At 43.3% G+C, this 12,517-nt stretch overlaps 1 protein-coding gene across 1 annotated transcript in view; it reads left to right on the top strand.

Annotated features, from left to right (window-relative positions):
* Positions 1-12,517, top strand: part of RTEL1 (regulator of telomere elongation helicase 1) — a 144,729-nt gene that overhangs the window by 75,178 nt on the left and 57,034 nt on the right. Inside the window, exons 19-22 of the mRNA XM_054980610.1 lie at positions 4,289-4,329; positions 6,011-6,096; positions 7,729-7,806; positions 11,085-11,162. Of these exons, the coding sequence (XP_054836585.1) occupies positions 4,289-4,329; positions 6,011-6,096; positions 7,729-7,806; positions 11,085-11,162 (283 nt within the window). The remainder of the gene's footprint in view (positions 1-4,288; positions 4,330-6,010; positions 6,097-7,728; positions 7,807-11,084; positions 11,163-12,517) is intronic.

Below are 12,517 nucleotides of genomic sequence, written 5' to 3'. Positions count from 1 at the left end.
CAATCCTGCCCAACCATGACAAATTCAATCTATTCCATTTAATCAAGTCTCTCTCTATCTGAGTCCATAGTTTTTCATAATTGTTTTTGAATAGATCTATGTTCTTTGCAGTTAATTCAACTCCCAAATATTTCACTTTACTTGTTACTTCACAATCCGTTTTTTCCATTAACAATTGTTGTTTCTGCTTAGTCATGTTTTTGCATAGTATCTTTGACTTCTTTTTATTAATGAAGAAACCTGCCAAGTCTCCAAACTCCTTGATCTTATCTATCACTCTTGGCATGTTCTCCAATGGGTCCTCTACAATTAACATTATGTCATCCGCAAATGCTCTGACCTTATATGAATAATCCTTTATTTTTATTCCACGAATTTCCTCATCTTGACGTATTTGTATCATCAGAATCTCCAATACTAGAATGAACAACAATGGAGATAACGGGCAACCTTGTCTTGTTCCTTTACTTATCGTCAATTTCTTGGTCAATTCATCATTCACCACGATTGCTGCAGTCTGGTCTCTGTAAATTTCCTTAATTGCTCTGATGAATCTTTCTCCCAATTGTAGCTTTTCCATAGTGGCAAACATAAAGTCCCAGTTTAAATTGTCAAACGCTTTTTCAGCGTCTACAAAGAAGAAACCAACCTCTTTGTCACAACGCTTGTCATAATATTCAATAGCATTGATCACTGTCCTTAAATTGTCTCTTATTTGTCTGTCTGGCAAAAAGCCTGCTTGTTCCTCCTCTATGACGAGAAGAATAATTTTTAGTTTGACTGTAGAGTCTGCATTTCAGCTGTTGCAAACATATTTCACCCACCCGGAAAATGAAAGGGAAAAAAATTTACAACCTGTTGGTGCTGTAATTTCCTGCAGGTTGGAATAAAGATGGTATGAGGGTGAACTAATACTTAAGACATCGTGGGCTCATTTTAGGAGCTGGAAACATTTCTGTAGCTAGTGGGAGACACTAGAACTGTTTCTATAAGAAGCTTGTCTATTAGCCAGCCTTCATGGCCTCGCTTTGGAACCAGTTCACTGAGGAACGAGACTCCGTCTTCTGGGTCATTTCGCTAGGAGTCATCACACTGTTGCCTGTTTCGTGAAACACAGTTTTTACAAAGATGTCATTACATCACTGTTTCTCTTGAATCTACTGTTAAAACAAAAGCTGAAGTTTCTCACAATCATGACAACTAGCTTACAGCCTTGTTATCACATATGTGTCCCATCATTATTCAGAGCCGGTGGAATTTTCCAGACTCAGACATGATGAGCCACCAAGATTATTGCTGCAAAAATTCTGCTTAAGCTGTGACGGAGATGAACTTATGAACCTTTGCAGTTAGGCTGAGCATATCAATCCCCTTTATACCACGTGACATGTGGCACCTCCCACTAAGCAGTACATGGCTGCCGCCAGCATTAACTATCTCAGAATTGGCTTTTAGGCTGCAGTCTATGCTGTATCATTCATATTTCCTTAGGGCTTAACTGTAATTCATGGCTTACAGTTTAACTAGAGTTTAAACTAGAGTTTAACTAGAGCTTCCCACAGTTTGAAGGCAGATGTGTTAAACCATACGCAAGTTCTCAACATTACTAAAATTATGGAATTCCTTCCCCTAGGAGATTTAGGAAAGAGCAAGAGTCACTGCAAACAGACTAACACGGCTACCCATCTTGATCTGTCTCCATGGAGATTTGTGTGTCCTTCTTGTCTTCTGCCACTTGGTGAAGACTTTTCTGTTGTATGTGGCGTACCCTTACTGACTCTCCTTGTTTTTAATTGTTGGTTTGATATTATATGTAAGGTTTTAAAAATCCGGTATTTAATTTCTGCCTTGAGGGTCCTAATTGAGTGGAAAGGTGATATACAAATGTTTAAAATAAAGAAATAAAAATGCTAGCACCTGCCATTTCAAAATACCTTATCAAGGGTGGCAGTTTTGGTAATCACTGGATTCCCTGGGGGGGCGGGGGGGGGGGAACCTGGAAAGAATTCTCTTGACTTTTCATTTACTTATAATGTATGTGCCATTTTATGTAATTTCTCTTATGTTAGCTACTTCAAGTAGATTTTGAAGAGATGAGATACAAATCTGACATACTATTTTGGCATTTTACTTATTATATGGCATTGGTTATAAAAATGCAACAGGCAAAGCAAGTGAGGTACAATTGTAATTTAATAAATAATTTCCAGTGTGATTCAGTATCTTCACCAGGAGAAATTGTTCAGTACCTTGATCCTACCTCCTGCTCATATACCATAGATGCTGACTTTTTTGAAACATTTGATTTTTTTGGTGTGTTTTTGCACATCATTCATTCATTCTTTCATTGAATTTCTGTTCCTCCCCATAAGCAGGCTCAGGGCAGATTACATCGTTTAAAACACAATAACAACAATAAATATACAAGTTACCCATAACAATTCATAAAATTCATTTAAAAAATTATAAAAGTTTTGACTAATTATAGTAATAGTAATAAATAACAACATAGCAGCAACTGCTGTATAGCTATTTGTTTAGCTTCACTTGGATAAAACCCATAGGCAATAACTGATATAGTTTTCAAGTGCAATTAAGCTATTAAAAACAGGGTGGTGGTGGAACACCTGATGGGGAGGCTTAAGTCATTGATTCACTCCCTCCCCTCAACATGGCCTGCCCAGCATCAACCATATGCCTGGCAGAACATATGGCGAAAGGACAGCAAATCCTGCCAGGTTCTGGTTTTGATGGACAGAGAGTTATACCAGGTCGGGGCCAGGATCAAAAAGGCCCTGGCTCTGGTCGAGGCCAGGCAGGCCTCCCTGGGGCCAGGGACCACCAATAGTTGTTTTGCTGTGATTTTATGGATTTTGTTGTTGAGAAAGGGTCACTGTAATGTATATTTTAGCTGTCCCTTCACCAAAACAAAACCCATCAAAATCACTGCAAATTTAACCCATCCTGAAAATGCCTGTTTAGAAAGCTCTGTGTTATATCACCTGCTGAATCCTAATAAGGGGGCTGTTGGTCTGATCTCCAAAGGTGAGGGCTGTTACCCAGAACACCCTTGCTTGGATGCAGATGTTTTTACAGTCTTAAGTGAAGCCACATTCTGTAGGAACTGCTCACAGTGCATTTGGCACACAGTTTGATACCGGGAGGTGTGGTCTCACAGGTATATGGATCCCAGGTTGTGAAGAAGGGCTTTGAAGGTCAGTGACAGCACCTTGAATTGGAACTAGAAAACCAACTGGGAAGCAGTGTAGATGTTCTAGATCAGGAGTTACATGTTGAAGTCAGCTAGGCCCTGTTAAAAGAGGGGCCACCATGTTTTGCAGTAGCCGAACTTTCTGATTCATCTTCAAGTGCAGCCCCCAGGTAGAACACTTTACAGTGGTCTGACTTGGAGGCTACAGTGGCATGGTTCAGCATAGCCGTGTTGGCTGGGTCCGGAACGGAGAACTTCTGCGATGGAGGAGCTGTCTCTCCTCCTTGAAATATACTTATTAATTTACTGTTGCTCCTCATTGGCTTCCCCCATTGCATTTTTCTGGAGATCAGCGCAGCTCATTTTCTTTTCCTTTTTGCTTGCTGCCCAGGACACAGATGTTCCTGCCCATAGAACGGTACAGAATACATTAGGCAGGCAAGGCAAGGATGCAGGCAAAGGTCACTCTTGAGAGAATAGTTTGAAGAGGTCAGGGAAAGGACAGCTGAGGAGGAAAGGCTGGGATGGGTTCAGCATCCAGAGGTGCAGACGTGACTTGTGGGAAGAGGAGTGGGTTGTTTCAGTAGCAATGAGCAGCCTGCAAGAGAGCACCGAGACAGGTGTCAGAAGCCTGCAGAAGGATCGAACAGGAGATGAACTTAGGTTGAATGTATGTTTTGAAATTAGTCAGAAGATGATGTTTTTTCCCCAGTGGCCAGCCTTCGTGATCCGCTGAGGCGTGGTTCCTGTCAAAGGATAAGTCAGACGCCGCACCCATTGCCTCCCCCTTCTTTTTCCTTGCTAGCTTTTGGCTAGTTAGGCGTTCTGTGTTAACATTTTGGAGCTTGTCTTAAGCAAGCCTTCTGGATAGGGGAGGAATGGAAAATGAAAAGAAATAATAGAGACCTTGATTATTAATCAGTTGCTTTTCGCTAGAAAGCTGTGCAGTTCTGTAAAACATAAAAGGGGAGAATGGGAAATTAAAATAATTGTCTGAAAGTGTAAAATATAAGAAACTTGATTCCCCCCCCCCCTTATTACAAACTGATAGTCTTCAGGCTTTCTTTTCCCCCCCAGGTTTTCAGAAGAATGTCTGTCTTCTCTTGGGAGAACAATAGGTAAGACCCAGGTTTTGCTGCTACTGATGGCCAGGGAATGCAGTGCAGTAAGAGACTTCTGGGCTGCTGGAATAAAAGGTGTCAGGGATACGAAAGGTCAGGGGTCGTGCATGCAAGTCTGTTTCTGCCACTCCGCCTTGCACCCTGAATCCATCTCATCCCCTAAAGAATTTTGGTAGAGCTGCCCTGCCATCTCAGATTTCCACTCATTCAAAAGAGCCACAGAACCCAATATTGTCTGGCTATATGCTGATGACTAATACGAATGGGCAAAGGTTAGGCAGACTGAATAGAGAACCCCAGGGGACAAAGTGATAAGCAAAAAGGAAAGTAACATTGAATTATTATGAAGGAAATCTGAATTTTCATGCAAGTAACAAGTGTGTCCCCTCTAAGGCAGAGACGAGAAGTTCACCCCACACTTAACCATCAGCAACTAACTTAAATTAGAACAAATTCAAGAATATATAGATGGAACCAAGGACTGCCTCTATGGACAGACAAGATATAGGTTTAGTAAAGAGCAGGGAAGAAAGCCAAAAAAGGGCAAAAAGCTTTGAAAAGTATAAAATGTAAATACTCTTCTCTACCTGATGCTACTAGGCTTTAGGCCAGAACTTACTTGATTACCAGAACTTGTTCCCTTTAGGTCATAGCAAGATGGAGGCAGTTGTGTATTTGTTCCACAGCAAAAGGAAACAGCAGCGTGCGTTCCATCATTTCGCCGAAATGTGCAAAGCAGAAATGTTCTGGAGGGCATTTTGAAAAAGGATTAGAGTAGGAATGTAATGGAACAGCACAGGTGGTTACTTCTGGAAGGGATATTTATTGTTCGCATTACCTCCCTTTCTTTACTGCAACGTCCTGTATCCCCTTTTTCATTATGACGTGTCTTGCCTTGGACTGGTTTTTCTTTGCTTTGTTTTTCCAGCTCTGTAATCTGAATCCTACTGTGCGATTGATTGGAGGTGTTTGCTTTCTGATTGAATTGCTTTTCAGACTTTGTAATCTGCCTTGAGTCTCATTGAGAAAGACAGGTTATCATTGAGGTTAATAATACTAAATAAATAACCGATCGTGGGACTCATTCCCACTGAAAGCAATTGTGTGTTTGCGTCTCTCAGGATCCTTCTCTTTGAAGGAGTGGTAACTGTGCTGAACGAGAGAATTGGAACTAGTCAGTAACAGCAAAGCTAGGGCTGCTAGTTGCTCTCTATCCTTTATGGAAATGAAGGGACTTTTGAAGTGCGTGCCCTTAAATGACTGAGCTATTATTTTGACTGCAGGAGACAGGTAATAGGTAATGTTGGCCACCTACGTTTAGTCTGGCAGGAAGCAGAAAATTCCCCTGAAGCACCTGTGAAACAGAACTAGCAAAACACAAGGAGTGTGTTTGAACGTGAAGTTTCTGCTGTCCAGTGACAGCACAAAGGAAGTGGCACACGCACACGCACCCTTGGATACAGCAAACAGGCTGATTGAGACCTGGGATGGGGGGGGGGGTAGTTGGGCTTTAGAGGAAAAAAGAGGATTGAGATCCAATTAAGATAGGACTTTTTCCGTGGCTGTGATGAAAGGGAAATCGTAGGTGGGGTCGGGGGGATCAGGTCAAAGCAGTTAAGTTCTTACTGGAGACCCATTAGTATGGCCTCAGTATGGATGTGTGTGTGTTTTCTTGCAGGTAACCTTGTGCGAATCATACCAAATGGACTGCTTGTATTCTTTCCTTCATATCCTGTCCTGGATAAAAGCCTGGAATACTGGAGAGTATGTAGTGTTTTCTGTGCACAGCAATGTGTTTAGAGTTCTCGGTCATGACAGTTAATTTATAATACATGGAACTTTTAAAAGAATGATCAGCATTGGAATCAAGAGGCTTTAGGCTCCCAATTTATTACAGTTTTTATAGAGAGGCAGAATAGAAACATTTTCTACAGATAAATGTTTGCTAGATGGTGGGAAAGTCATAAGATCGATCCCTTAACTTCCCTGCTTGTAACTTGATCCATGTTCTCTATTGCCACTGTTGGCAAAATGGGGTTGAAAGGAACGGCTTAAAAGTGGGATGGAGGTGTGACCAGGACCCAACTCACATGGTGGTAGTGGTAGAGAGTGCCCTCAAGTCATAGCCGACTTATGGGAACCCCTGACAGGGTATCATGGCAAGAGACTAACAGAGGTGGTTTGCCATGGCCTGCCTCCACAACCCTGGTCTTCAGTGGAGATCTCCCACCCAATTACTAACCAAGGCCAAACCTGCTTAGCTTCCGAGATCTGACAAGATCAGACTTATCTGGACTATCCAGGTCAAAGCAACTCCTGTGATAGCACTGTAGAGCTTATCCCATGTGGCCTGGCCCTCTGCAGCAATGCTAATGTTGGGGTCAGGCAAATGAACTGCTTCCTAATCACAGTTGTTGCTGGTACAGTTTTGGGCATCATACAAAGAGCTCTTGTGTCACAACAGCTGTGTACAGTTAGCTCCTGGAAGAATAGGGTTCTTTTTTTTAAAAACAACAACAACAACAAAGCCATATTAGCATCTTTCACACACTATATGCTTTGCTTGGTCCCACATTTTCAAAAATGCATCATGTGGTTCGGAGCCATGCCCAGTTGGTTACAGCCTACAATAGATTTAGTTCTGGCAAACATTCCCTTTAGTTGCCAGATGATCTCAACTTCTGCGAATAATTTTTACCATGGGATGTGTGGGTGAGAGATGAGTTTGTGTAATCTCTCTGGTATAAGAAGGGCAATGTAATGCTGAGCCAATGTTGCGCGTATCCCTGGTGCTCTCTTCTTTCTGACAAATGAAAACTGCCACCAGGTGATCAGTAAAAGCCGCACCATTGACCAGGCACGGGCACAGCAGCCACAGAACTCCCCTGAGCTTCTCCCCTGAAGAGAACAGAAATGCGATGGTTGGGTTGTTGTTGCTGCCGCCTTTCTGTATTAGCAAAGAGGCACAGCAGCCCCCAAAAAGGGTGCCATGAAAGCAGCTTTTAGAGTTTTGTTTGGTGGCGCTATGTTAATGCTTCATCTGGCTCTAAGGAGGGGAACGACGACAGTGGACGGGATTGTGGGGTTCTGTGATCTAAAATGGAGTATGCAGCTGCCCCTTGAATGTGGTCACTAGCTTTGCAGCTCAACCGCATCATGCCAGTCCTCACAGCTGAAGCCTGAAACCACTCTGTTTCCCCGAATGTTATCATTTCCAACGGTGTGTGTGATGGGTGACAGTCTGAACTGAAAATGTCAGGTCATCTTGGCGGCACTTGACTCGCTTCACTGTTAAACTGCAGTAGCTGGATTCCAGCGGACAGAAACCGCAGAGGTTGGGGGTGGTGGTGAAAATACAAACAGAAACCTTTCTTATATCCTCTCTGCTTTTAATAGGAACATGATTTTGCTGGGAAAATAGAAGCAGTGAAGCCAATGTTTGTGGAACCAAGAAACAAAGGAACGTTCACAGAGGTTGGGAATGTTTTTATACACTTCAGCCGTCTGTTTCCCCCCTGTATTTGCTCAGTCGTCATCTTTCTGAAGCGCCACAAAACCTTTCAGTTTGGGTTGGTTTTTAATGTTTAGGGTTAAGTCTGACATTAGCTCAGTGTTGCTTTGTAGTGTTTTTGGGAAATGGTTTCAGTATTTGTAAATAAATTATCTGACGAATGTTACACACTGAGCCCTCCAGATGTGGTTAGCGAAAGTTCTGATTGCCCCATCCGAATTCATGGTGTCACAGCGAGCTAGTGTCATGATGACATGATCCTTTTCTTCCATAAACAGTGCAATGTCTTCCTCTCCTTTTTTTGAAACACAAAACGGATGCTTTCCGTGTTGCGCAGCTGCCTGACTGCATGTCAGGCTTTCTCTCGATTAGTCCTTTTCACCCTAGCTCCAAATTCAGGTTATTTATTTAATTAGATTTATATTCCGCTCGCCCCGCAAGCAGTCTCAGAGCGGATTACAACAAAAAAATATAAAAACAGCAGAGTAGCATAAAAATATAAAAACATCAGCATACAATTCATTTAAAAGCAGTGCACAGAGTGCCCAACCCTCCAGTATCAAGAAATCTGTGGGGCAGGGTGGCCGATCGATAAAGGCAGCAAAAGCAGAGGGGGGCGTTGGCCCCCCCCTTATGGCAGAAGGTCGGTCGGATAGCTTGCCTGCCTCAGCCACCATATGCCTGGTGGAACATCTCTGTCTTACAGACCCAGCGGAACGATAACAAATCCTACTGGGTCCGGGTTTCCTCAGGCAGAGAGTTCCACCAGGTTGGTGCCAGGACCGAGAAAGCCCTGGTCCTAGTCGAGGCAAGGCAAACCATCTTGGGGCCTGGGATCACCAGTAGATGCCTATTTGCTGAACAGAGTACCCTCCAGTGAAACACACCCGTCCTATCCCTCAAGACCATTATGAACCAAGCCTGGACTTTCGGAGGGTTCATAAAAGGCCCCCACCTTGTCCCATACTGGGTGATGAGCGGTAGATCCTGTACTTCTCTCCAGGCCAAGACCACTGCAGTTGAGTTTTCCCCGACACCAGTTCCTCATATGTCAAGGATAGGTTTAAAAAAGAGATGGGGTCTGTGTGAGGGACCTCCTGATTTATTTTATTTATTTTTATATATTTCACATTTCTATTCCGCCCACCCCACGAGCGGGCTCAGGGCAGATCACACAACCCATTAAAATCCAATAAAATTCCATTTCCATAAAACATTTTGAAAAGATCTGATCTGTCCATTTGAAGGGGGCTATTGCAAGTCCTATATGCACATGATGATGGCCATGAACCTGAGTTAATCTGCTCAAGCCAAATTAACTCGAATCATGCTTATTTCAAATAGAGCCCAAGGGAGCTTGCTTAGGGAACCCGTATGATGATGAATGATTGATTTTAAAAATATGGACTAACGGCTATAAAGCATTCCGCAAGCAATATATGAGGTCATGCTTTCATCAGCTTCTTTTCCTAAAGGACAATAGACTTGACAGCGAATCTCAAGCGGGTTCTAAACAGAAAGAGTTAAATTGTACTTACGGGTTGGATTGTCCTGAAAGCAAACCATATTATTTGTTTGGCGCAACATCCTGAGTCATAAGTTTAGGAGGTGGTGCTGTTTCATGGAGGTAGGACTCCACAGTTTTCAAAATCCTTTCTAACTCTGTGGTTCAGAGGAGACGGATGCATGTGTGGCTCAGTGCCACAGTCCCTACCATGCTAAGCAGGTGCGAGCCCCAGAGTGACCTTCCCTCTGCAAGCATGCCTGCACCAAAGTGGAAATAATACAACCACACAACATCTCTACCAAGCACAGTGTTGTGCCCTAGCAACTCGCAGTTAGTGTTGCATGAAGACATGCTGTAGTGGCTGGGAGGGTGGGGGTGGACTGTGGCTCAGTGGTAGAGCATCCGCTTGACATGCAAAAGCTTCAGGTTCATTCCTTCGCAATTCCAGTTAAAAGGGAAATAGGTGGTGCAAAAAAACCGCTATCTGAGACCCTGAAGAGCCGCTGCTATTCAGAGGAGACAAGACTAACGACAGTCTGAGTCAGTATCAAATCAGTGCCCTCATGAGTGCAGTCTTAGCAGCCCGCTTTAGACGTCATGCCTAACACCTGTTGATAGGCTTATCTGTCACTGAGGAGCTTGACTTCTTAAGCCCGTTTAACCTAGTAGCCAGCACATCTTGGGACAGTTCATTATGCATCTAGTGCACAGAGCCCATGGTCTACCAGCCCGTTCCCTGGTGCCTCTGATTACTGGGCTTCAAGAAGGTGAGTAGTCAAAGCCCTTTCTTGAAGCCTCAGGGATTCACTGCCAATTACAGTAGTAAGCACATGGCAGAACAAGACAAGGGAGAAAGCCACTCTGCCCTGTGTTTTCATCTTTCCCTTTGTCATATTTAATAACTATATTAAAGTGAGTTGGGTATTGGCCTTTGACTGTTGTTAGAAGAGCCTTACAACAGCTTGAATAAATTAGAACAGCATTGTGTGAACAGTCTTTGAAAGGTTATTGAAAACAGACTCTAGAAGAAATAATTTCTGTTCTGGCCCGTTCCTTCACTCCCGGTTGAATCCTTTCAATGGAAAACTTTGCCTTTTATTTCAGTGGCTTTTTCTGCTATTCTCTCACTCCCCCATGTTTCACAAGAGCCTCTAAAAACCTACATGTCCCCTGGAAAGGGGTTTTCTTCCTTCATTTTTGCTTATTCTAACTACCGGGGCAGCGCAGTTGGATCTCCTTATGAACTCATGATTACTCATGCTGAAGTTCCAGGGAAATCAGCCTTAAGTTTGATTTCTTCAGTAGCTTTACTTACTTGTATAGGTGTGTTTTGTGTAGCTTTGTCAACACAGTAAAAATCATCGTCGTTCCTTTTAAAAAGTCCATTAATAAACCTGCTCTGTATGAGCGCAGAGATGGGGTGGAGGGAATGAGACATAAATTCATACACACACCACACACTCATGGCTGTTTGTATATTGACTCCCCTCTTTTTTTTTTGCCACGGACATTAATTTCCTGCAGTTTAAGAGATAATGAGAGTTCTTGGTGTTCTTTCCCACACAAGTTGGCGACGTCATTTGCGGCCTGTAACGAGATTTTGCCATGAGGGCGCTTTACATTTCTTTGAACAGTCACATGATCAATAGAGCACAGAAAACATACTATGCATGCGGCTGTGGAAGGAGGGGGGTGGATGGTCCTTCCGTTTTTATTTACTGGCTTATCTCCTAGGTCATGGATGCGTATTACGAGAAGGCCGTCTGTCCAAAGTCCAGCGGTGCTGTTTTCCTGGCCGTGTGCCGTGGGAAGGTACATATTTTTTTTAAAAAATCCCAAGGCTATGCATAGGTTATTGTTTCTGTAAGTGACTTCCTTCAGGACTAATAGTGCCACAGCTCTCCAGCAGCACATTGTAAGCCCGTTAATCTTCCCCTTCCTGGACCGATCTTTAGAATCTGTGCTTACTAGGTTTGTAAAAGCAGTTCAGTTACCACATTTTGTTAAAATAGGCATGCGCCTCTTTCAGACACCCAGAGACCTTATTTGTCTTGCGTGCTGCAGAGGCAGAATCTAGCCCAAAGCACAAACTCTTCCTCCATAGTGAGTCGTCATTACACAGAAATGATACCTTGAGACCTCTCCAGCCCTTTTTCTTTCTGCATAGGTAAATAAGACATTCCTTGTATTTTTATTATTGTTGTAACTCACTCTGAGCCCGCTTGCGGGGACAGCAATAATAATATGGTAAAAGCTCAAACTTGCTGGCAGAACCTTAACAGCTGGCATTTCCTATTATTTGTCCTGTTCTCACGACTCTCCCCGTAATGAAATTCTTGTTTTCAGGGGAACCGTTCCACCTTGATTTGTTTGTTAAGAAACCCCTGAGCATCATCTATGAAATTCTTCTGCCCTAGTCTCGGTTGCACTGGCCTGGTCTAGTTAGACCCCAGTGTACCCTTGTACGAACTGAAGATGCCTCCAGGAACACACCCAGCACTCTCTTGCGGATGCGGCGTTACGAGAAAAAAATTGGTAGAAGGGGACCAGCTGCCTTTCAGGGAAGCTTGCGACCACAGTTACTGAACTTTGTACTCCAGACCTTCAGTTTCTTCTGAGGAACTTAAGGGTTCTTATGCCTTGACACAACATTGTTTTTAAATTGTAGCCCAAATAAAGTAAATAAATGTTATAAGCACATTCTTAGCAGGAAGAATGCATTTATGTCGGTTAATCCTGGGGGAGGAAATGCTACGTGTGCTTTCTGCCCTATACAATCCACGTATCTCACAACCTCTCCCTCCCAGTGTGCACTGTGGTCCCTGCAGAGGTTGTCAAGAAGTGTAATATTTGTTAATTTGTTTATCATGTTCACTGGTACAGTTGGGGTGACTGTCAGTATCAGAACTGTATGTTCCAAGCAGCTGTTGACTCTTGGAAAATCTGTACCATCAACGGGTCTGGGAGACATTCATAGGCGTTGCACAAGGGAATTATTGTCACCAGCCTTCACGTGAGGACTATTGTATTGAGCAAAAACAGTTGTCGCTTACCTAGCACTTTTCCTAAATTGATTGGCAGGCATTGGCCGCAAAGTAGCGTGAGCAGAGCTCCATAAGAGAAACTGAACTTCTCCTCTTCAGCTGCAGCCCACTGCAGTCTCCCCC

Source organism: Eublepharis macularius, chromosome 5, assembly GCF_028583425.1.
Source record: "Eublepharis macularius isolate TG4126 chromosome 5, MPM_Emac_v1.0, whole genome shotgun sequence".
Lineage (NCBI taxonomy): Eukaryota > Metazoa > Chordata > Lepidosauria > Squamata > Eublepharidae > Eublepharis > Eublepharis macularius.
Note: the sequence above shows the minus strand (reverse complement) of the source record. Positions and strands in the feature narration are given on the sequence as shown.